This window comes from Etheostoma spectabile, chromosome 14 (genome assembly GCF_008692095.1).
Source record: "Etheostoma spectabile isolate EspeVRDwgs_2016 chromosome 14, UIUC_Espe_1.0, whole genome shotgun sequence".
NCBI classification, from domain to species: domain Eukaryota; kingdom Metazoa; phylum Chordata; class Actinopteri; order Perciformes; family Percidae; genus Etheostoma; species Etheostoma spectabile.
The window spans coordinates 14,249,043-14,275,783 of NC_045746.1; the positions used below are offsets into that span (position 1 = coordinate 14,249,043).

Below are 26,741 nucleotides of genomic sequence, written 5' to 3' on the forward strand. Positions count from 1 at the left end.
GTACAAAAATATTGACTAGCCTACTTTCAATTGTCACATTTTAAGGCAGGCTAGTATCAGAGGTTTCAGTTGTAACTTATTAATAGCCACAAAAACCATTTACAAGAGGCATTTAAACCCCTTTATTTATAGGCTAGAATAGACCCCATAAATGAAACCATGAATAATTTCCTTAAAGGAAGAGTTCAATATTTGCTTTTCCAAGGGTTAAATGACAAGATAATACTATACTCTCATGTCTGTCCACTAAATATGAAGCTACAGCTGGTTAGCTTAGCTTAGCAGAAAGAGTGGTAATAGGGGGAAACAGCTGGCTCTGTCCAAAGATGACACAATTTGCCTACCAGCACGTTAAAGTTAAGTTTAATTACATCTGTGTATTCAGATATTCAATCATACAAACAAGCTTGGACATGATGCCCACAACATTGGCTCTCTCCTGGTGTCTTCCTGTCTGTGAAGTCAGTCTCCATTAGGCTGTTTGGACCCTTTGTAGATCGCATTTCCCCATTGTTGGTCCATGCTGTCTGAAGTGGCAGGTGTAATGTTCACTACACCTGTGGCTTAGACACTGTAACAGGCACACTTGAGAAGTCACAATCACAATTCCTGGGTCACTCCTGGAGGTTTTTCGGATATCATGGACAAAGTCCATCAGTAAAAAGTTCATTTAAAATATGGACTAAACATGTTTAGGTTAGGTATAGAGCTCTTTAGAACATATAAAGTGGAAGCATTAAAACACTGAGGATGAGTGAAATCAAGATGTATTTAAAATTCCAATATGTGGATTATTATGAGAGTAACATAGCACATGCTATGTTTCCTATCAGACTGATTGTACTGAAGACTATGTCCACATGAAACGGTTTCAAACACAGATCTAAAAATACTCAATCACATGTGCCTAATATTAACAAATATATTTGGGAAAATACACTTGTTCACTTTCTTGCTGAGAGTTAAATGAAAAAAATGATGCTAATCTCATTTCCGATTGGAAATATGAAACTACAACAGCAGCCACTTAGCTTAGCCTGTCCTTCCTGTCTCCCTGTAGTGGTGTCTCACAGTACGGACATTGCAATTTGTTTCCCTGGCCATGTCTGCAGTCCTCATGCCTTCTTGCACCATGCCTAAGCCATGTTGACATAGATTAGCAGGAACCCTGGGCATCTTTCCTTGGTGTTTTTCAGAGTCAGTAGAAAGAACCCTTTACTTTCCTAATTTTCTATTGCCTACGGCTAAGCTGTTATTGTTTTATTGACCGTTTCAAAGGTGCATGGTCATCAATTGTTCATGGTTCATTGAACAAGCATGGAAAACATTGTTTAAACCATTTAAAGTAAAGATCTGTAAAGTTATTCGTATTTTTACAAAATTATCTTAAAAAAATAGTGTCCTGAAAAAGTTTATTTTTTGTGCGGAGTTTAATTTTAGAGAGATTTAGCAAATGACAATATGTATATTTATTCATAAACCTAAACAGTAATTCTTGTATACCCATTTGTGTATTCATGTGTACTAAAACTGCCTCTATGAAATGTCACAAGTAAACCAACAACGCAATTGCACAATTTTCTTTGGTCAGTCATGGCTTTTTTAAACTATTAAAAATGTATTGCATACTTGCATATCCCTTACCCCTGAGAAAAGCATCACCAGCTTACATATATTTTCTTCATGTAAGCTGCCTTAATGTCAGCCATGTATAATACTTTCTGTAATAAATCATTTAGTTTACAACATATCTTTCTAGTTTGGTTTAGTTTTATTTCATTTAATTGTCTTTGGAGTCTTTTGTTATTTAGTTCTGCAAGCAGAATATTATTCATTTTCTTCTTTGTGTGTATATATATATATATATATATATATATATATATATATAAAAAAATAAAAATCATGAAATGTTTTAATATTGTCTGATTAAATATTGTTTTGGACCCCAGGAAGACTAGCTGGTCATCTAGGCGTCAGCAAATAAGGAACCTTATAATAAATACAAATAATACCTCAAACGTTTCAATAAAAATATTCTGACTTTATTACAATTTTCACAGTACATTTTTAGCTCAAAAAAAAAAAAGAAGTTAATTTTGTACATCAGTAACAGTAATGACATATGTAAAAAAAAAAAAAAATCTACACCAATATAAGACACTTGGAACAAATGTTAGTACTAGCATTGTGGAGAGCTGAGATGTTACTCCTTTATCTTCAGGTGAGGAGTTAGCTGGTGCTACATAATTTCCTAAAAAGACACAATCATATGATTATTATTCCATTTTTTATGCTCCATTTCTACAAAACGTTTGATACTTGTGACTTACTCAGCGAGTGTGCCCTTCTTCACATGATTACAAATTTCTCTGTAACCCATCACTTGTGGTTTCAGATTATTTATCTCTTGGTTCCAGGCGTCAGACTCTTGTTTTAAATTTGCTTAGTGAAAAAAAAAGAAGAAAACAATTAAAACAATAATTCTTGTATTCCACCACATGGTGGCACCAGCAGCTAAGCATAAATTATCTGAGATGGTTGTGCCTCATACCGAGAGTCTCTGTGTGTTCCTTCTCCACGGCAGCCAGCTCATCACTTTTTGTTTTCTACAGTAGTGGAGACAGTAAAAGAAATCAATACAACAATATAATAATACTCCATAACAAGAACTTAAGTATTATCTGCAAGGTTTACTTAAAAGCATCAAAAAAATAGAAGTGGGCTACATGTTTTGTAAAAAAATAAATAAAAATAAGGCCCCTGTGTCAAATCCATTAGTCAATATCACATGAGGAGCAGAAAGGCAGAGGGTGTAGCAAAAACAAAAATATTACCTTTTCTGCCTGACAGGCGTCATTTTCTATTCTCGTTTTCTCGATCTCTGGAATGAGTTTGGGTATTGCTTCCTCCAGGTTCTTCACCGCTTTGTTCTCGGCGGACAGCAGCTTTTCCACCGTGGCTTTTAACTTTCTTAAATCTGAAAGTTTATCGTCGAGTTTCTGTGACTCCTTTGGCAGTTTTCCATTTGCCTTGTCCAGCATTATCGTCACTTGGTGTTGGCCTATAATAATCAACACCAGTCCCATTGACAACAAGGTGCATAAAATGGTCACCATCCACTGAACCCGCATTGATGCTGTTTGGCTCGCTGTACAGAGAAAGTTTAAACAAGGAAATAAATGAACATGCAGAAGCAGGGATGACATGTTTTGCATAAAGTGTGCAAGCTCTTCTTAAAATCATCATAACAAGACCGACTTCCTTACCATCCACTCATATATAGTCTTTACTTACTGCTTCTTCTGTTAACTAATTTGCTGCAAGTTTTGTCTCCCTAGTCACCAAACACACCACCAAGACACAAAGTGTCATGTAACATGCAGCCCGTGTCACTTCATGCTTTTCACACTTCTGCTTCCTCCCTCTTTCCCCACTGGCTGGTTTTCTGAGGTTCACACAGCAAACAGGTTCAGTGACTCTTAACATTTCATGTAGCTGGTGGCATAAATAAAAAGGTACAAAGATGTAGTTTTCCCTCAATAAATAAAGAGATGTATGATATACATACTGTGATGGGGAGAGAACCTGTCTTTTCTTTCCCAGGAGAGAAGCTGATGGCTCATTGGAGCAATTGATCACACCTGTAACTAATCAGTGATCCTGGGATTTCAAAATAAGTGTACAATACAGAACTAAAACAGTTTTACTAACAACAAAAACCCCTAAAGAATAAGAATAAACTCATCGTCTTCAAAAACCAAACCCAAACACTGTGTGTGTGTGTGTGTGTGTGTGTGTGTTTCTCAGTCCGTCTGCGGCTGCAGGACCTGGAGCTCACCGCCAGTGTTTCAGTTTGACTGTTAAAAAGTGTTAAGATAATTAAAAGTTATTTATTTAGAAGTGGGCTGGCTGCTAGTTACCGATCTATGATGGTGACGATAGTGTAACGATTCAGATGGACTCCCAAGACAAGACGGTGCTCACCCGACTGGCCAATAGGAACGTGGCCCCGTCCATGACACTGTTTCACATCGAGAGAAAAATCCTGAGACGAGAGCAAAAAATGTAATCGAGAGCAAAGACTTAGGTTTTGAGAACGAGAAAAAAAAACGCTTTGAGAGCTTTTTTTTCCTTTTTTGAGAATTTTGTTTCACACTGAAAGCAAAAAATATTAATGAGAGTTTAAAAAAGTATTTTGAGAGAGACTTTACATTTTGAGAGACACAATACAGAACAATACAGAACAAAACAGTTTTATTAATAAAAAACCTGATGAATGAAAATAAACTCATTTTTTTGAGAGAATTTCTTTTCCCACTGATAGCAAAAAATACATTTGGGAGTTTAAAAAAGTATTTTGAGAGAGATTTTTTTTGCTGTTGGTATGAAAACTTTTTCTCTCAAATATTTTTTTCTCTCATAAAATGCTTTTTTGCTATCAGTGTGATAACTTTTTTCTCTCAAACATTTTTTTTCAAGATCATTTATTTTCTCGCATGTAATAAAGAAACAGTTCTAGCTCCATGTTAAGCTATTTCACAAGAAAAGACTAATATTGGAGAACTTTTGTGAAGCAGAAATGTCATCAGCCTTATCCTTTTTTTGGGGGGTGGGGGAGGATCTTGAATGAGGAAACATTTTTCTAGCCTACTAGACCTGTTCCAGTATCTCTGGGCCTATAACCCTGTCCTCATACTTTGCTTTGTCAACATCTCAGGTCTGACCGGCCTGACTGGCTTCATGCTTTAGATTATGATGACTCACACATAATGTCACAGGGAAAGGATGGCACTGAAGATCTCCGAGTGTCCATGTTCTGTCCTACTCATTTAGTTTAGTTCTTAACATGCTAATGGCTGCTTGTGTGCCTGGTGAAAAAAATGATGTAGGCCTACAACCTGAAAAAAAAAATCCGGACAACTTTGTAAGATCTGGGGCGGGTTCACACATTTCATTGATATTTTACATCTTACCATTTGAGCCATTGAATACAGAATATAACACTAATGCTACTGTAACCCTGTAACCTATTCCCTACTTTACAGTAACTGTATGTATTTACCCAATATTTCCTGTATTACCATTATTTTCACCCATTAATTTATATCCAAACGTTGAAAGGTCAACTTCACAACATAGTGTTCTGCAAAAACGCTTTTCTGGCCATAACTCAGGAACAGAAGGGGATACATTTGGTTGGATACTGAATTGGTGACACTAATCTTAAAACAGTGGTGATTGTTTAGATTTTCCGTGTGATTAAAAATGTGTTTGAAGCATTTAAAACTTTAATTGGAATAATTCCATCAAAGTCTTCACCACATATATTAAATGAGTCTGGACAGTCATGGATGTAAACTACGACTTGACAGGTTGGCTGAGGCATACAGCAAGGTGGTATTTCTAGTTTCAATATGTCATCGTTATGTCATATTATGCATTTAAAGACTTTTTTTTTAATTCCCATTATCTGTCTCTCATTCTCTCTCTCCCTGATACCTCTCTGTCATTAGTCGGCTCATGACCATCGGTAGGGAACCCTCATTAACGTCATCAGTAACACCTGTGCTTCTCCAACCACAGCAAGTCAAACCATCTGCCATGGAAAAAAACAGTTTTCTTTCCAGTATATCAAAAATGCTAAATGTATATAAGACACAATTGTAAAGTAAACTACACTATGAAATTGTGTGTGTGCTTGAGTTCAGGCAAGACTTTTTCAGAAGACTGCTGTTTTTGGTATCAATATGACTTTGCACTGCACTGTCTCCAATTTTGGTGATTTTAAAATGTTTATATAAACTGAAGGATTATGTATGGCAGCACCCCAAAAATATTCTGTAAGTCTTCATAATGAGAAACTGTCTTGAAATCTCTTAAAAATAATGACCAAGTATTGCAAAATTAATAACAGTGTGTTTGAAAAGGTTTCTCATTGACTTACAGTATCTTTTTTTCATTACAGGACTACGTTTTACTTACTCCTTTCTTTAACTGGTGGAACTGGGCTTCCATGATTAGACTAAGTGTACCTTCATGGATTGAGAAAATGTTGGCACTTGTTAAGTGAAACAAACCATTTAAAATGCATTGGGTGATCTGACAAACAGGATGTCAGGCAGGGTTGTTTTTATTAAACAAACATGGGCATATCTGTGTGTTGTGCGTGACAATATAACAACTGTTACTGATACTGCATGTATACATGTGCAAACAAAGACGCTTTTACCTTTTACATTGTGTTTCTGCAAATTAAATAAAACAATCAGATAAAATCTTTATCTCTTTACCTTACACAATACATAGCAGCGGTACAATTAAGAAACAACACACCACCACACACTACCCTGCATGGCATGGCTACTTGGTCCTTGGGAAGTATGATAGCATTGATAATTATTTTTTCAAACAACCCATTATTCTTGTAGGTGGTGACCAAACGGCCACAGTGTCAACAAATAAATCCTAGTTGTTGAATGATTTACTGTTATACTATCAAGCCAAATCGATGGGCACAAAGCCAGAAGACCATTTACTCCTACATTTAATTTCTGATAACAAAAGTCACACAGGGACTAAGAGTAATGTTATATTGGTCTGTACATTCACAGTGTTCTTACAGTGTTTTTTTACCCTTTTACCGTCTTTTCATTTTTTTCTTCCCCATTTTCCCTTTTTTCTTTCACTGCAAATGACTCCTTCGCGAGCTGATAAAATATTGTTAACTTGATTCAATTAACATCCGTCTCCCAGTCACATGGACAAAGACTCACGTGATGCAGTATTTGCTCTCTTCTGGTAAAAGTCACAAAAAGAAAAAGCTGATTGGTCCATCAGTGGAAGTCAGAAAGTATTTAAACATCATTAAATCCTGCACCTCAACCCCTGAATGCCTGCTGATCAGCTCAGGTGAGAATGATTCAGATATCTGAAGTATAGAACAAACTATTTTCTAAAAGGATTTAGAGGAATTTTCTTTTTTTGTTTTTGTTTTTCATACCGATGTGAGGATTCATCAAATGTGTCTATCCTTTTTTCTTGTCATTTCATTTTTGTATGCTGTTACTGTATGTAACAAAACTGAGGTTTGCTACATATTCACATTTATATGTCAAAATGTGTACACATGGCAGACATGTATTAATAGTAAGAAGCTTAAAAAGTCAAACTATGTATACTTTTCCAAACTTATTGTTTTTTGTACTTATCCTTTTGCTCTGTTAGATCCTTTCAAACAAAAATGGGGTTGTTTGTTGTAATCCTTTCAGCTCTTCTGCTGATTGGTAAGTAAATCAAGAAGTACTTTTAAAATGATGATAATTTCATGTTGTCACTGAAATGTAATGTTTCAGTGATGTTTGTATTTGAGTTGAACTAGAACACAATAAAAGTTAATGAAAAACGGCTTGGACTGCAGAGTAAATCAATACAAGTTGTCAGCCATAAATAATAAAAGTATCCATTAAGATGAACCATGAAACAATAAATTAATAACAAGTCTGGATATTAGGATATTTGAAAGATTTAAGTAATTGAAATCAACCTTTTTTCATAAATTAGACACAAACTGCTCAGTATTATATTTGTTGTTATAAATGTAATAATGTTACAGAAATGGACATGTACTGTATATATTAATATGTTCAATTAACATGCATGCTCCTATTGATATTTTGTAGAATCTTTTTAGTTACTGAAAATCCGAGTGTGCTGAGCTTACTTATTTAATCCAATAGAAACAACAGTGAAGGGAAAAAAAACTAAGCACATTTTATTCTTGTTCCAGGATTTTGCAGAGGAGGACCAATGACTTCAACTGCACAGTCAGGCACCTGCTGGGTCATGGGCACTCTTCACCACACATTTGATAGCTACCATTACACCTTTGAGGGCAACTGCACCTACACCTTCGTCAAGAACTGCCATGTGGATGAGGTCCTTCCAGCCTTTGAGGTGGAGACCAAGAACATGATTGAGGGCAACGTACAGGTCCCATCGTTGGAGACGGTCACTATCAATGTTTACGGGATCAACATTGATGTAGTTCGCTTTGAGTTTGGTGTTGTCCGGGTGAGTCAGTCAGTAGAGTTAAAGGGTTTCATGTTTGCACTGTGTGAATGCTGAATATTGTGATAGAAAATGCTTGAATCGTTTGTGATATGGGATGCGGTGGCTATATATGCAGTAGAGGTCATGTCCTGGACATTGGACTACTTTTTTTTTAAATAGATAACTGAATAAATAAAATCCAAATATTTGAAACAAATTTAGAGACCTTTTTGGTTTTCTGTTCAAAACGTTATTCCAGTGGTTGAGAGGACGTCAGTGTTGTCAAGAGTCTGGTGACAGCCATGTCTGCTCCAACAACAAACTTTGCACCAAATTTAATATAAATCTCTAACATTTCTTTAGATCCTAGAGGTACGTCCAACAAACAAACAACGAAAAAAAGAGAACAGCAATGAAACATAAAACATGTGGCAAGTGTAATGTGTTGTGACCTTGCTCTCTCTATATACTCAAACATGTTGTATAAAATGTTTGTTTTTTCAGGTGAACTATCAACAATGGAATCTCCCAATCAACTTAAACAACGGCAAAGTGAAGCTTTTCCTGAAAGGTCTGTATGTCGTCATGGAGACAGACTTTGGCCTAACCGTGCAGTATGACTGGAATGAGTACCTTTCAGTCACAGTGCCGGGCACTTTTGTCGGCAGTGTGTGTGGCCTGTGTGGCAACTTCAACAACAAAAAGGAAGACGATCTCACGACTCCCAGCGGCTCAGTGGCCAGCAGCGTGGCAGCACTGGGAGAGAGCTGGAGGGTTCCCGGCACCGATGCCGATTGCTCAGATGGGTGTAGTGGTTCGTGTGAAAAGTGTTCTTTCAGTTTGGTTCAGAAATTGGAGGAAGAAATCTTTTGTCGCGCTCTTATACAAAATTTTGTAGGACTTCTAGGTTGTCAACCTGACATTGACCCCAGCATCTTTGAAATCAACTGCATGCTTGACCTCTGTAGGGGTGAAGCTGTGAACACGTATCTTTGCAACACTCTTCAAGGCTACGCTGACATCTGTCAGAAGTCTGGGGCCAGCGGCCCCAACTGGAGGACTTCTACTCAATGCCGTGAGTAATCTAAAGTTTAAAAATGCACTACTGTAAACACATGTTAATAAATGCAGAATATAGCTAATTGCATTTACTCGGGTACTGTACTTAAGCACCTTAAGCACAACAGTTTTGTTGCAGTCTTAATACAAAAACAATCACTTCAACCAACCTCAACTGCAAAATACTGCATTTATATTAATGCAGGAGTAGTCATAGTCTAACAAGATAGTAGATTATTTGTGTTGTGCTCTCAGGGGCTATGCTTTTGTGTTACTTTTACTTAAACACTTTAGGTACATTTCCTAATTATTAATATAATAATCGTAATGTTGTTAAATTCTAGATTAACAATATGAGCCAGTCATTGGCAATGACAAGCACTTCTAGTGGGCGTACATTGATGGTGATTTACCCTATAGGGTTAAATTACAGCCCAACTCACAGCTTCCTGTTACAGCGTTCTCATTCAATACTGAAACAATTTCAAAGATTTTTGTTCACATTAGTCTGTTAAACACAAATGCAAAACATAAGGTCCAGGTTAAAAAATACCAAAATTACCCTATAAGTAACATTTTCAATGTAGGACTTGTACTTGTATTGATGTAATGTGTTATCAGTACTTTTAGTTAAATAAAGAATCTTAAAACTTCCTCCACTACAGAATGAATGTGTATAACTGAATTAAAACTGAGGATCTCTCTCGTCTTTGTCCACACAGCTACTCCAAAGTGCCCAGAGAATAGCCACTATGAGTTCTGTGGAAGTAGCTGTCCTGCCACATGTGCAAACCCAAACACTTCCACAACCTGCAACGCCACTTGTGTGGAGACGTGTGTCTGTAACGACGACTTCATGCTCAGTGGCATCAAGTGTGTTCCCAAGTCTCAGTGCGGCTGCATGTACGAGGGTCACTATGTGGAAGCCGGAGTCTCTTTCTGGGGTGATGAGAGCTGCACCAAACGCTACACATGCTCCGCTGGTGGAAGCTTGTCTTCCAATCGGACCAGCTGTCATGCCGGGCAGCAGTGCCAAGTGGTGGAGGGGATTAGAGATTGCTATCCTGTTAACTACGCCACATGTATGGTATCTGGTGACCCACATTTTGTGACCTTTGATGGGGAACGCTACAACTTCCAGGGCACTTGTGCATATCAAATGGCTGGTGTCTCCTCCAATCAAACCGGCCTGGAACCTTTTAGTGTTGTGTTGCAGAATAATGGTCAAGATAAGAAGATTGGATCTGTTGTCAAGCTGGTGGAGGTAAAGGTGTACGGATTCACCATCATCATCAGCAAAGAGCACCCCAGTGCTGTTGTGGTAACGTATTTTCCCAATAAACATCATGTTTGTAGGGGCTGCAACTAACATTTATTGTTGTTTTCCCAATCAATTGATGTGTACATAATTTTCTCTGTTGTCTGATCGGTCTATGAAACACCAGACAACAACTAAATGTGCCCGTCAAAATGACCTAAAGCCAAATGACACATCATTAAATGCCTTGTTTTGTTTAACCTGCTGTCCAACACCCAAAGCAACATTCAATAATAGTCTTTAAAGTATCAATGTTATAACTAGTCTGGATAGAAATTCCAAAAATCTGGATCATAATCATAAGCGTTTTTTTCCCCCTATCCTGGAACGTGTGTGTGGTGTAGCCTGACATTACTTCACAGAAAAAGTGGATGTGGAGATATGCAATGCAATATCATGTGATAATTGACCAGCAGCTCTGCATACATGTACTTATGTACTAATTCAATTGAACCATTTTAAACGTACAAGCTACTTTCTAAACCTTTTTCTCTTTCATGATTATCTTTTTAAGGTGAATGGAGATCTCTCCAACCTCCCTATGATGCTGAACAACAATAAACTCCACCTCTACACGAGTGGCTGGTTTGCTGTAATTGAAACAGACTTCGGAATAAAGGTGTACTACGATTGGAACAGTGTAGCATTCATCACAGTTCCCAATACTTACATGGGCGCAATGCAAGGTCTTTGTGGCAATTACAACCTCAACCCCAAAGACGACATGCAGATGAGAGACGGGAAACAAGCCGCCACTTCCGAGGAGCTCGGTCAAAGCTGGAAAGTCTCCACAATCCCTGGCTGTGTAGACGGCTGCAGCGGCCCCTGCCCTGGCTGTAACGCTACTCAGAGAGAAATTTACAACACCAACAGTTACTGTGGCCTCATCAGCGACCCTGCAGGCCCGTTCCGTGACTGCCACGCCATGATTGACCCTGCAGGTTTTCTCAATGACTGCATGTATGATGTCTGTCTATACCAGGGCAGCAGGAACATGCAGTGCAAGACTTTGACCGCCTACACAGCTGCCTGCCAGCTGAAAGGTGCCCCAGTGTACTCCTGGAGGTCAGATCAGTTCTGTGGTAAGCACATCTACTATTTATCAGTCAGTCAAATTCTTGTGAATTTCTTGAACAATTATAATACCAAAATATTTCTGATCCTACCTTTTCCCTAGATGCCAAGTGTCCATCAAATAGCCATTACGAGCTCTGTGGCAGTGGCTGTCTTAGTTCATGTCAGAAAGACTCAAACTGTGGAGCTCAGTGCATGGAAGGATGTGTCTGTGAGGAGGGTTACCTGCTGAGTGGAGGTGAATGTGTGTCTGCTAACCAGTGTGGCTGCACACTTGAGGGAAAATACTATCAGCATGGACAGGTCTTTTACCCTGATGCCCTTTGCCAGAAGGAATGCACCTGTAATGGCACAGTAAGGATGACGAGAACGGATGAAGGAGTTATCGGGGTTTATTTTTTCCAAGATCTGTTTGAAGCAATGGGTATGCATTTTAACATACAACATTGACAACAATTATCAAGTGGGTATGTCTTTCATATTAGGTGCAGTGTAAGCAGTCCTCTTGTGGTCCATATGAGAAGTGTGAGATGAAGAATTACGTGCGATCTTGTCAGCCTTTGAGAAAAGGAATGTGCTCCATCTCTGGAGATCCACATTACAACACCTTTGACAACACCACATACGACTTCCAAGGCACCTGCACCTATGTCGCAGCCAAAAGCTGCCACCTGAGCGGCACACGGCTCACAGAGTTCTCTGTAGCCGTGGAGAATGAGAAGTGGTATGCTTTGTCTGACAATCCTAAGGTGTCAGTGACAAAACTTGTAGCAGTAGAAGTTTACGGAACCGTCTTGATCCTTCGCAACAATGAAGGTCAAGTAGTTTGGGTACGTCACTAATATCATTGATTAAAGAGGCCAATATAAAGTATATCCAATGTTACAATTTGAGAGTGGTCACTGTTAGTAGCTGCTATAATAGCATCAAAGTCTCTATTTGTAAATCATTAAGAAGGCTCGACACAACGTGAAACTTTGCTCAAAGCATCTCCAGGGGCTCTACACATGAACTCAAGCATTGATATCATTGTTTTTGTACACCGAGTTTACAAAAAGGAAAGGTTTTGAGCAACTTGTGGTAGCTATTGTTTTTTCTGGTCAAAAGTCAAAAATAGTTGAGGGAGGAGAGTAAAGACAGAAAGCTCCTAAAACTTAGATCCATATAAATGGATGGATAATTTGTTGTGTTGTCTGAAAAACAATAATATGGTACATCTTAAAAGTGGTGCTTCCATCCTAATTATGCTTTTAAACAAATGTCTGTCTAGGGTACATTCACAGAAAGACCCTAGTTTGGCGAGAGTTACGCTTTAAGAGAACACGCGGACTTATTGGGATTTTAGCTTATTCACCGTATCCACCAGAGTTAGATAAGTCCATACATACCCTTCTCATCTCTGTGCGTGTCGTAACTCTGTCTGACACACCCACCGCTAGCCTAGCTCAGCACCAATCCTGGAGGATATTGAATCCATCTAGTCTACTGCTCCCAATACGTGACAAAATAACGCCAACATTTTCCTATTCACATGTAGTGATTTGTATAGTCACAGCGTCACAGGTCACATGAGACACAGCCATCTTCTAACCGTACACATACTGGGAACTATTCTCCACAGAAGGCGAAGCACTGCTACTTGGGCGGAGTGATTATTACTCCAACTCTGAGCAAACTCCAGGCGAACTCTCTGCTACTCACCAAGGGGCTTCTCAAGTGCTGCGTGCAAATCACTCCGCTCAAGTAGCAGAGAATAGTCCCTAGTTTGTATAGGTCTATGGTTAGGAGATGGCTGTGTCTCATCTGACCTTGATATTTGTACACGCTGTAACTATAAAAATCGCAACATGTAAATAGGAAAATGTTGGCGTTATTTTTTCACTTATTGGGAGCTGTAGGCTAGTTGGAGCCGGTAACCTCCAGGATCCATGCTGAGTTAGGTTAGCGCTGGGTGTGTCAGACAGAGTTATGACACGCGCCACGCAACAAAGAAATGAAAAGGGTATGTCTGGACTTATCTTACGCTGGGGGAATATGGTGAATAAGCTAAAATCCCAATAAGTCCGCGTGTTCCTCTAAAGGTGATAAAATGTTCATGCAATGTTTACAACTTGTTTCCACTGCCAAACAAATCTGTTATTGCAGGTTTAAGGACTGAAAGAGTGAGCTCTGCAAATGAAAAAAACAACAATAAACAGTTAAAACAGGCACACATTTTCAGAATTATTACATATAACTGAATGACTAAATATGTTATGTCAAATGAAAAGAAATTAAACCAAATAATAATTATTCTCTGCAGATCAATGGGGTCCTACATCACCTTCCACAAAACCTCCACAATGGTGCAGTGAAGGTTTATCAGGAGGGGGGAAACAATGTCATTATGACAGACTTTGGACTGAGAGTCACGTATGATCTGGTCTACCATGTCACTGTCACTGTCCCTGGAAACTACAATGGCAGAACCTGTGGTCTGTGTGGCAATTTTAACAATGACAAAGCAGATGAGTTCCAGCTGCCGGATGGAAACCTGACCAAGGACTTCAAGACCTTTGGAGCAGCATGGAAAGTAATTGTGCCTGGAGCTGTTTGTGAAGATGGCTGCAGTGGCGACCAGTGCCTCAAATGTGACGATTCTAAAAAAGCTGCAATAGAGGAAAAATGTGCAGTCATCACCAATCCAAAAGGTCCATTTGCTGCTTGCCATGATGTAATTGATCCTACTTCCTACTTCAGAGATTGTGTCTATGATGTTTGCATAGCCAAAAATGATCCAAGCATAATATGTAACAGTATTGCTGCATATGTGTTAGACTGCCAAGAATTTGGCGCAAAGATTGAGAACTGGAGAAGTGCTTCTTTCTGCCGTAAGTCTGCACATTGCTATTATTCATTGTATTCAATGTACACTGTAAAATCAAACTCCACATCACATTTACATTTACTGTGAAAAAACAACAACGACTCCCAACTACTATTATTTGAATACAGCTTTTACATGCAGTGCCGGCAGCCATTATGAAACCTGCCTACTGCCTTGTACCTCTCCATGTCCTGGTCTCGTTGAAACCCTCACATGCACTACAACTTGTGTTGAGGGCTGTGCCTGTGATGAAGGTTACTACTACAATGGAACTGGCTGTGTGGTCTTTGACCAGTGCAGCTGCTATTACAATGGCCAAACTTACAAGGTAAGAAGATAACATATTGTTAATGTATTTTAGATCTGATTAAGTAAAAGTCCGGTTTGTGTGAAGAGAGTTCCTTGGCAGGTCAACACAGATGAAAATTTGCTTTTTTGCTAACTCTGGGACATTTACATTTTGAGTGTAAACAAAAAATTGTCAATTGATATGCATTGTCCCTTTTAAATAAACCAATAAATAACAATAAATATGTTTTTTTAGATATCCATCTGACTTTGTTCGTTTAATCATTCCTCTAGTGTCATTATCTGGTCATAATTTAAGTGTACCGTACTTTGGTTACTGACAAATACCTGCAAAACTAATGCCGCCTATTAGCCTCAGCTTCACTTTGTGGTTAGTGCTAATTGACAAATGTTAGCATGCTAGCACGCTTAACTAAGCTGGTAAACATGGTAAACCTTATACCTGCTAACCATCAACATATTAGCATTGTTATTGTCAGCATGTTAGCATGCTGACATTAACATTTAGCTCAATGCAATGCTGTTCCTGAAAGTACAGCCTCACAGAGTTCCTACCATTTTTTTGATGTTGACGTTTTGACATCTATCAACTTGTAAAAAATGGCATAAAGTATGATGTGGCATCTTTTAGCATTAACCTACCCATTTGTCTTGTTGCAGGTCAGAGAGTCCATTATTACTGATGACTGTCACAGGATTAACACCTGCCAGGCCTCTGGAGTGGTTCTTTCTAAAAAAATGTCATGCGACCCCAAAGAGAGCTGCCTGGTCAAAAACGGTGTGACGGGCTGCCACATTCAGCATTGCCTTTTGGATGCAAATGGAACCCTCACTGAATTTAATGGTAATAGTGGTACCATAACAGTACCAGGAGCCTATGAGATTATTCAGAGCTGCAACTTTTCTCAGATATCAGACTGGTTTAGGGTGGTAGTGAAGTTGGAGACGTGCACACCTGGTGTCAACACTATCATAGCTGTGTATGTGTTCTTCAATGAAGTGATGATCACAATTGACAACCAACATGATGTTTGGGTAAGTGCCTGAATAAATATATGACATTAAAGTTACCTTAAAAATGAATGTGTGTTACTCAAAAGTGTTTAATCTGTGTTCACAGACAAATGGTCGAGCGATGACTCAAACTTCTTTCTCCCACAACAATGTAAAAGTGGTGGTTTCTGACAAAACAGTGAGAATTAACAGCACATCCGGCCTTCAGGTGTCATTTTCTTCAACTAATGAACTTGCCATTAGTGTCAGTGACCAAGTAGCTGGCATGGTATGCGGGCCATGTGGGAAGATCAGGCCTACTGACAAGACAAGACAAGATATGAGAGAGAGACTGCTAGTCTCTCTTCACAGGCCCAGTACTGCCTTTGCATCACTGAACATTGGGCAGTGGACAGCTCCTGATTTCCCCCAATGGTAAGTCACATAAATTACCTCCAAGTAATGACTGTCAGTGGCACAAAAAGAACAGATATTGGCAATATTGCTTAAACTATGTACAAATCAGATATTTGCTCAGATATATCAGATATTATCAGATATATCAGCTATTATTGTTGTCATTATCATTATATCTTCATTCTTTATCATTATATCTAGCAGATTATATGATTATTATTTCTTGACATTTGGCTTCATTCAAATAATTTTTCTGTTTCTTTTACAGTGGTTTGTAAATTTCAGTCCTGCCAGCTTTTTATCAACTGCATTGATCAGCTTCCTTCAGCACTAACCAGACTGACAGCGTCATTGATGCATGAAATTATTTTCTATTTATATAAATCCCATATCCCCGTAATTCCCGTTCCTTGCTATATTTCAGTTGTAAACATTCTGAAAAACATGTTTGTCTTGTAAAACATCTGTATTAAAACAGCTTCCAACTTTAAATTTTGGTATTTTGCTTGGCAATAAATATCCAACAATCAAACACTCAAAATACTTTGCTGCATGTCGTTCCTTCTCTCTCTTCATTGGTCCTGTCAGAATAAAAGCCGAAAATGCCCAAAAAATTATGTCAGCATTTTTAAAAATCTGTTTTCAATAGCTTCAAAAGCTGTGGATGTGATAGTGTTTGTGTTTGATTGTCAGCAATTTCATCAGCAAACTTGCAGATGAAGCCCTGGTAAAAGAAAAAAGTAATCAACCTTGTGCTGTAGCTTTGTGCTTCATGGGCAGTGTTTAGTGGTATTGAATATACAGTCTATATCCTTGACGTTCCACTTCTGGGATTGCTCTGGTGCCGCAGGACATTTGGCCGGACGTACGTATGTCCGTTTCCTTCTGCTTTCTTTGTGTTGGAATTTTAATTTATTTTAATTCTAATTTTAAACTCTGGTGGATTTATGAGGATTATGGTTGACTGCTTCTCAGATCTCTGCATGGTAAATTGAGACAGCTAGCTAGACTACCCGTCCAATCTGTGTTTTCTCTCGCACAGCTATATGCAGCAGCTCTTTGCAGAGCTAGGCGTCGCCCATGACGATTGTGATTGAATTAAAGAAATGCCAATAATCCAGAACACATTTTTCTCCCATCCCGAAATGCTATGTAGAGGATCCAGACCCTCTTCAACTCTGCATCATGTGGATGGTCGGGCAAAGCGAGACTTTGAAGAATAAGACCATACCAGCATCAAGATGGAAAAAAGTGATTTGAAAACTAGGCGTTACCAAACTATTGGTAGATTGGCCAGAAGATTTCTCCATTGAAGTCATCACATTTACAATTTGTATTATGATATTTTTAAAGGTTAGCTACTATTTAGCATTATTGCATAATTGTATAATTGTATTTTGTGTTTATACTAGAACATGTTTACATGCTTTAATGTTAAAAAAGCCCTTTTCTTTCTCATACTTCCCATGGCTGTTCTGTATTCACCCTCAGTCTGAGATTCTCTGTTGGAGTGCCTGTCTCTTTAAGCCCCCCTCACAACAAAGCCCAGTCTGTTCTGATTAGCCAGCGTATTTTCGCAACTCTGAGTGTTCTAAAATCTACATTCCGTTTAGGCTTTCTAGGTCCTGGTTTTTTAGCCCAGACCCACAAATACACGACGTGTCCGCAGCCCAGCACGTGCCTCTCTATCAAAGGCAGCAAACAGACTATTCACAATTTACAACAAAACAGGTCAATTTGAGCATCAGTGTATGGGTTTACATTTACAGAGATTTATATAATGTATATAATTACAGAAGGCAAATGTAGGACCTAGGGGAAATAACTTTTGGGAAAAAAGCTTTTCCAGCTGGTATACTAAACATGTATTGTGTGTAGATATTACAATACATTTGGCAATTATAGTAATGCTGTTGGACTTTTAAAGTAGTGCAAGGGTTAGTGTATTAAGTTTTGGTAGAGGAAAATTTTTGATTTCTGGTGTTGGAAAGGCTTTATAGGCCATTGGGCTGTTTTTGATTGCCCATTGGACTGGATTTTTCATTCAGAACTGGCAACCCTTGTTCTTGTTGTTTTTAGTAGTAGAGTAGAAAAACACTGTTGAAACCTGTGCATTAAGAACAGTTGGAAATCTGAACGTATTAGCTCACAGTGCTTTCTCTGAAATACATTAACCTCATTATTCAGTTTAATTGTTTTTGCCATGTTTAATATCCAACAATTCAACAGTTTAACATTACAGATATGAAAAAATACGGAAAAGCATAATATGTCACCTTTTACACAAAACCTAAAATTGTGTTTAAAAAAGTACAGTTAACTTCAAAATCAGTTCTTCTTATGATACAATGGTGACATTGCTGCTTTATTCAAATATGGTTTAATGTTATGGTATAATGGTATAATAGGTTACTATATTATATGGGTACTCACCCATATACTAAATGTATCTGTAAGTCAGGGTATCTATCCAAGCGACATGAAAAGGGCCAAGGTAGTCCCCCTTTTTAAGAAAAATAGCATATCAGATGTTAGTAACTATCAATCAATTCTGACAGCCATTTCGAAGGTGTTTGAGGGTTTTGTGTATGAACAGGTGAAAGTGTACCTTGTCAGACAAAATCTACTGTATGAACTTCAGTCTTGATTTAGAGCAGCATATTTTATTGAAACCTTCCTTATTCATTTATTTGATTATATTCAACATTACTTTGATGAGGGAAAGTATGTGGGCATGATTCATCTTGATTTGCAAAAAGACTTTGATACTTTAAACCATGTCGCACAACTATCAAAGCTGCAAAATATAGGCTTCAGAAATACTGCTGTAAAATGGTTCACCTCTAACCTCACTGGAAGAACTCAAGTTTGTGATGTTGAGGGGACAATATCAGATCCTCAGGATATTACTTCTGGGATTCCTCAGGGTTTAAGCCGTGGCCCCCTTTTATTTTTAGTTTTTTGGCAATGACATACCAGCTAAGGTGAAATGCAAGTTGCTTTTATATGCTGGTGACGTAAAGTCTACACAGAGTACATGACAGCACAACTCAGCAAAGACAAAGAGAATATTACCTGAAATGAGATTATGAATTATTATAATATATAATATATTATGAATTTATTTAGTTTGCAAATAGGCCTACTGATTAACTCTGTGCCCAATGCCAAGAATTGCGAAAACAGTTGTATCTTTACTTTGAAAAATAAATAAAGTTGAAATACGTATTTGGGAGAATTCAACCTCAAGATGTTGAGGGTGAAAAAAGTAGTTTTAATTTGTCCTGAAATTCAAAACATTGTGTTTTTAAGAGGAACCATAATACATTCATTAATAATGACTGCAACTTTCTTTATCTTAATCTACTTTGTTGTTTGATTAATTCAGTTTATTTGATGCTTTCTCATACAAACTTTCTGCAGCCCTTACTCTTCTAGAAATAAACAAAGAAGCAAAATTGTATTCATTGTTGAATATGAAGTTTATTATGCAATTATTTCATTAAAAGCTGGAGAACTATTAACACTAATACAATCTTTACTTTTAAATAAAGCTTTCAGAGCTGCTTTATTGTTGGATTTTCTGCTGATGATTATAATCTTGCGTTGATCTGGGTCTTGAGAAGATGATCTTTCTTTCATAACTCACTGCAAAAAGACAACAATTATATTTTCACGTTTTCTTTAATGTGTTGATCCACCCGACCTCAAATTGCAACATAATGTAACTATTATTTCTGTCCTACATGGATTGTCAAATGTTAGGTATTTACTAGTAACCCAAACAGATAAACTTAATTTCAACCTCATTTGTCATCCTCTCCAGCCTGTATCCCACTCACCAGGTAGGGAAGTCCTGTGCAGAAAATGAGGCCATGTATTCTTGCATCATTTCCTGCCAGAAGCCCATGGTGTCTCTGAAGGGCAGGAATTTGTCACATGCTCCGCACAACTTATCTGCCATGCTCTCACTCACAGTTACAATGAGCTCCTGAGTGTTGCTATAAGACAGCTGGAAGTGTGACGTCTGCTCGATAATTGTGGTTTTCTCACTGCGTCTCAAAAAGATATGATTTCCATGCAGGCTGGGAAGAGTCACTTTTTTACCATTGACCTGTAAACAGCATGAGATTCAGTTGTGGTAGTTCTTATAATTTACTGTATATTTGACAATTTTGGAAATATGGGCTCAATAAGAAGCTGGTGCCAGGAGATGGCTACCAGCACCTCAAAAGCGCACTACTTGACACATTATGGGCCCATATCTTGCACCCAGCGCAGCATGGTACAAAGCCCAATGCAAGTGTCTTTGCTAGTTAAGACTGACGCAGTTGTCAATTTCCTGTCCAGCACCCACGTCGTTTAAATAGCAAATGCACCTGTGCCCATCTTTGCATCCATGGGCGTGCTGGTCTTACAGGGAGGTGTGTTCAGGTGAATTCTTGGCGTATTGCTATCTTAAGGCAGCGGGAAGTGATTGCGCCATTGACCAACAAAAACCTGGTCTAAAGTCAATAAAGCAGCATTTCATTGTTATTTTAACAGCACATTAGTAAACTGTGCCTAGGCTTATGCACAGCTCGCGCAGACTATGCTTGTTACAGTGCTGATCCATTTTTGCTACACAACTGAAGCGTGGTGTCTTTGCAGTGGGTGCCCCCATCCTATGGAACAACCTCACCATGCATATTAAAGCTGCACAGACCCTACAAACGTTTAAATCAATGCTTAAGACGTACCTTTTTGCAGTAGCTTTTAACCTTCGTTAACCTGGTTTCTGATGTTTTAAAGTGTTGTTGTTTTGTTTTGCTGTGACTCACTTTGGTTGTAGTAATTTTTACACTTGATATTTATGTATTTGACATTGACCCTGTTCAGCACTTTGGTCAACTGTTTTTGGTTTTAAATGTGCTATAGAAAAAAATTAACATTGACATTGCCATTGGTGTGTAATGTCATACATCCATGGTTGATGCTCCACGCCCCTGACTTGCCCCCTCCACCAGAAGTGGTGCACGGACTAATGATCATACCGTTACACACACACACACACACACACACACACACACACACACACACACACACACACACACACACACACACACACACAAAACACACACCCACACACACACACACACACACACACACACACACACACACACACACACACACAAAAATATTGTATTATTCCTTTAAAAATACCCACCCAGGTCTCCTGTTTGTCAGTAACAGTGAAACTCAGGTCATTAAAGTAGACGTAAACAGCAACAACACTCTTTACACTGGTCAGAGGGCACTCCTGGAGCTTGGCGACAACTCTGAACCAGTCAGCAGCAGATTCGTCACAGTGTGTGATGATCTCATACGCTCCCATGACAGAAATAATGCCAGTCACACCATTGAAGAGAGTAATGGAGCCTCCAGCCCCCATCCGACACTGTTTGGGATGGCAGCCAAAGATACCATTGTTGAGTTGGCAGTTCTCTGTAACACTGCATGAAAAGTGTTCGCACTTGAATTCACCAGATGTTGTACAGTTGCAGCGCTGCTGACAGTTGTCTGATAGTACAGACTCACCAATCTAAAGAAGAGAGTAAAGCAATTAACTGTATGTCAGTTTAGATTTCTAAGCTAGTCAGACAAGTTTACAAAAAGTATTCTTCTTATCACTAGATTCATTGTACCGACAGTGTGTGAAATACTAGAGACATTGTTTTTGTTTTATTTGTCGTACTGACATACTGTATGTATCCTCTGACACTGTACATATTTAGTTGGTGTAAACATCATGCAATTCTTGTATGGAAGGTATGGGTGCATTGAGTCTGCAAATTAAACCATAATAAACCAATGGACTGTACATTTCCAGCATACCAAGTTTTTTGGCATATCTTCAGGTAGTAGTTGGAGCTGTTGGTTTCCATTTCTTCATTTAAATTTCCATTCCAAATGCAGATTTGACACTAGCTTGAGATCTAATCTATCACACTGAATTTGAACACTGTTATTTCCACCAGACCTCATATTCTTGTTTTTAGGAAAGGAAAGTTGGAAATTGAGTATGTTCGCTAGGTGGCCAGAAACATTCTTCAAATTGATTCTGAAAAAGGAAACTGTTTGCCAACAAGTTTTTCCACTTCAACTTTGACATTGTGTCAATGTTGCCTATACTGCTTGTTTTGCTGCCCCCACGTGGCCAGAAATAAATTGTAATGCATATTTAATTTGCAAGACCTTTCTGTCATTACAGTAACATAAATATTACTTTGTTAGAAAATGATTAAGAGGACTAAACGTGATGGTTCGCCCATTTTAAACTTGAAGTTTCAGAAATTAGTGGAGACCAACGGCTGCCTGGAAAGCATGTATTCGATGTAAAAACATACAGAATGCTTCAAATACTTGACAGCAGACTGGCAAATACTTCACCTTATATGAGTGCCCATTGTTGTAACAACTGCAATCCTCTAGTGCAACACAGCCAGTCCCATTGAAGTAGTAGCCTTGATTACAGGCGCAGCCCTCAGCGCACGTGGTGGGGCAGCTGATGGTGTCCGTGAGACCAGGACATGGAGAGGCACAGGTTTCAGAGCAGATCTCATAATGACTGTTTTCAGGACACTTAATAGCTGCAAAAGAAAGCATATTCAAATGAAGTGATGTAACAATAGCATAGCACTATGCACTATAATAGCATATGAAGATGTATCTGTATAAAAAAGTGGCATAGTTACTGACAAATATGTGGGTTTTTAAAAGTGCAGTTTTCTTAAAATTACAAACCTTTTACATTTAGTTTTACTCACCAAAACCCATTGTGTGCATCATTAACCTCAAACAAACACGTTCAATACATTTCTGTCCTGACTGAATTTTTGCGAAGACGGTTTTGTTTTAAATCACAAATTGTTTACAACCCTGTTTTCTAACAGTCTTTCTCTTATTTGCCTTTTGTTTTATTGTAAACAAAAACATTGTGATATTTCTTGGCACATTATCGCCACCAGTTGTCGATCAGCAAAACAGCGTCAAACCATTAACAAACAAAACGGGCACCCACTCGTAAATACAGGGATAATGCTACTGGCAGTCAAAAAATCCACAGAGTAACTTTAACGGTTTTGCAACATTACAACAATTAACTGAGTTAAATTGAGTAAAGGAACATCATTGATCACACAGACAACAGTACTTACGGCAGAAATCAGGTGTCCTCCAGTTGTCAATCTTTACTCCAATGGCCTGACAATCAGTCAAGTATGCTGAGATGCTTTTGCAGAGTACGTTACGTTTTCCCTGAGACATGCAGACATCATAGACACAATCTCTGTAGTAAGACTCAGGACTTAGTTGGTTGTGGCAGGCAGCAAAGGTACCATTAGAATTAGTGAGAATCCTACAATCTTTCTCAAAGATTTTCTTCAGTGCGCTGTTACATTTGGGGCACAGGTCGCCATTGCAGCCATCTTCACAGACCACCCCCGGCACAGCCATTTTCCAGGCTGCTCCAAGAGTCTGGATGTCCTTGGTAATGTTTCCATCAGGTAGCTCAAAATCATCCGTCTCAGTGTCTTTAAAATTGCCACACAGGCCACAAGTTTTGCCCTTGTAGTTTCCAGGAACAGTGATAGTAACTTTGTAGATCATATCATAAGTCACCTTCAGGCCAAAGTCCGTTATAATAGCATAGTGAAAGCCCTCTTGGAGGACTTCCACTTGTCTCTCATTGAGGTTAAGAGGGATGTTTGTCAAGGTGCCATTTACCTGTAGAACATAAAGAAAAAGATCAGCTCATTTGTTTTATCAATGAATGTCCAGGTTAAAGTGACTGATTAGATGAAAAATCAACAGTCTCTAAACAATGTCACTAACCCTGATTGTTTTAAGTTGATTCATTCGGAGGACCAGGGTTGTGCCATACACCTCCACAGCAACAAGCTTGGCTACAGACACATTTGGCTGGTCTGTCTGTTTCCACTTCTCATTCTCCACTACCACAGAGAAGTCTCTGAGCCTTGAGTCCTCCAGATGACACGATTTAGCTGCAGTGTATGTGCAGGTGCCTTGGAAGTCATAGGTACGGTTGTCAAAGGTTTTGTAATGGGGATCACCTGATATTGTGCAAGTTCTATTTCCCACTGGATGACATGATAGAACATTCTTGATCAGGGCACATGTCTCATATGGCCCACAAGAGTGTGTCTCACAATGTATCTAAGATAACAGAGATATTTTTAGGACAGGTACAGTAAAACGTGGTCAGTGAGTGAATTGCTACTGTATATAAAGCTTACCGTGCCATTGCAGGTGCATTTTTGCTGACAGTCGGATGACAGAAAACTCTGCCCCTTCCTATAATATTTGCCGTTGTGCATGCAACCACACTGCTCAACAGGTACACACTTGTGTTTACTGAGTAGGAAGCCTTTATTGCACACCCATCCTTCCTGGCAGAATTTATTGCAGCCACGGGGAGGTAACCCAGTGTCACAGGTTGCATGGCACACATTGCCACAGTGTTCATAGTGACTGTTGTGAGGAAACTCCATCTTAGATATGGGACAGAAGTCATCTTTTCTCCACTGTGACACATTGACTCCTTTGCTTTGGCATTCTAAAGTGTAACCGCGAAGATGGTTACACCAGGAACCTTTCTTGCCCTCGTAAAGGCACACATCATACACACAACTCTTAAAAAAGCTTTCAGGATCTCTAATGGCATGGCAATTGCTGAAGGGGCCTGAGGACTTTCGTATTAAACCGCAGTACCTATCGGTCTCATATTTCTCTTTCTGGGTGATGTCACAGCTGGGACAGTCACTGCTCTTTTTACAGCCATCAACACAGCCTGGTATCTCATCAACCCTCCAGCTTTTTCCTAGTTCCTCTGCAGACGTCACCTGCGTGCCATTTTTTAACTGCAGGTCATCTCTGGGGTTGTGATTGTAATTCCCACACAGACCACACATGGCATCAACATATGTACTGGGTATTTTGACATGAACTGTCAAACGCCAGTCATAGAAGACTTGCAGGCCAAATTCCGTCTTGATCTCAGCAAAGTCACCAACCTGGTAGACTGTGAAATTGCGTTTGAATTTGACAGGTAAGTTTGTGAGTTCTCCATTTATCTGCAAAACAAGATTGATTAATCCCAGACTGAACAAGATGAAAAAATCAAATCACAGGATTTGCTTCAAGGTATCTCACCAAGACTGAGCTTTTTTGGTTTCTTTTGATAACAATGGAAGTTTCATAAACTTTGACCTCCACCAGCTTTGCACCAGAACCAACTCTTGTACCATGGGCATCATTTTGCACAAAAACTTCAAACTTTTGCAGGGAAGGATCTTTCGAGCAGACCCCAGCAAGTTGATACACACAGGTGCCGTGGAAGTTGTAATCATGCCGATCAAAGGTCTCTAAGTGAGGGCCACCACTCATGCTGCACTCAGCGTAGGCCAACGGGTGACATCCGATAAGGTCATCAATCACTTTGCACTCATACCCCTGGGGACAACCTGGTTTCTCACAATCAACTTGCTTGGTGGTTTTGTTGCATGTGCATCTCTCGGTACAGAGGTCATCTGTAAAGACAGAGGCTCCAGGCTCTATGTAGAGGCTCTTGTCTTTGTACAAGCAGCCACACTGGGCCTCACGAACACACTCAGTGCCGCTAAGCAGGAAGCCTTTGTCACAGACACAGGTCTCCACACAGCTTTTGTTGCATTTTGTGGCAGCATTTGGGTCTTCACAGGTGGCGGGGCAGGCAACCCCGCATAACTCATAATGGCTGTTCTCTGGGCATGATGGTGGAGCTATTTCAGACAAAATCACATATGAATCAAATATGTTACCATCACAGAATAAGGTTGAAACTCAAAAAGTAAGATATTTCTAACTCTTTAGTTACTCACAGCAATGAGCGAGGTGCCTCCAGTCATGAATTTTGATGCCGGCCCTCTGACAGGCGTCGGCATAAACCTGCAAGCTGTTACACAGGAAGTTCTTCATTCCCTCACCCATGCACATATCAAACAAACAGATCTCATGAAAGACTTTGGGGTCAATGATAGCATTACAGTCACTGAGTGGTCCATCCATGATGTGAGTGAGTAAACTGCAGAACATCCTGGCAGTCAGGGTGTGAAAAAAGCTTTCATTATCACAGGTGTCACACTGGCCCGAGCATTCATCTTGACAATGAGCATCATCCATCGCATTAGGAACCCTCCAGCTCTTGCCCAGGGCCACTACACTGCTCATCTGTGAGCCAGGAGTCACTAAGTCATCCTCCTTCTTACCGTTGAAGTTGCCACACAGGCCACACACCTTGCCAGAAAAACTGCCTGACATTGTGATGACAAGATACTCCTTCCAGTCATACTGCACGGTCAGGCCAAAATCTGTCTCAACAATGACAGACAGGCCGCTCTGGGATAGCTTCACTTTGCCATTTCCCAGGTTGATGGGGAGATTCCACAATGTGTAGTTCATCTAAAACATATTCACAGATGTTTTTAATAAAGTGAATGAATAACATTTCTTCACAGTCTCCTTGAGTAACATAAAAAGTCCAGTTTGTTTAAAGACCTTACTTACCCTGACAAGGCCAAACTCTGATCGCACAATGGTCATAGTGTACCCGTACACCTT

The 26,741-nt window shown here is 39.2% G+C and overlaps 2 protein-coding genes across 2 annotated transcripts; one reads left to right on the forward strand and one right to left on the reverse strand.

Annotated features, from left to right (window-relative positions):
- Positions 1-13,824: 13,824 nt before the first annotated feature.
- On the forward strand, positions 13,825-15,312 carry LOC116702016 (IgGFc-binding protein). The gene is made up of 3 exons (XM_032536074.1): positions 13,825-14,370; positions 14,495-14,694; positions 15,307-15,312. Exons 1-3 carry the CDS (start codon positions 13,887-13,889, stop codon positions 15,310-15,312), a joined length of 690 nt encoding a protein of 229 aa, XP_032391965.1. The 5' UTR covers positions 13,825-13,886.
- Positions 15,313-19,479: 4,167 nt separating this feature from the next.
- Positions 19,480-26,570, reverse strand: LOC116701645 (IgGFc-binding protein). Its single transcript, XM_032535468.1, has 7 exons — positions 24,380-26,570; positions 23,958-24,299; positions 23,282-23,849; positions 22,515-22,714; positions 21,292-21,666; positions 19,928-20,199; positions 19,480-19,733 (listed from the first exon to the last, which is right to left on the reverse strand). The coding sequence occupies exons 1-7, from the start codon at positions 25,052-25,054 to the stop codon at positions 19,724-19,726; spliced, it is 2,442 nt and encodes an 813-aa protein (XP_032391359.1). The 5' UTR covers positions 25,055-26,570; the 3' UTR covers positions 19,480-19,723.
- Between the last annotated feature and the right edge of the window lie 171 nt (positions 26,571-26,741).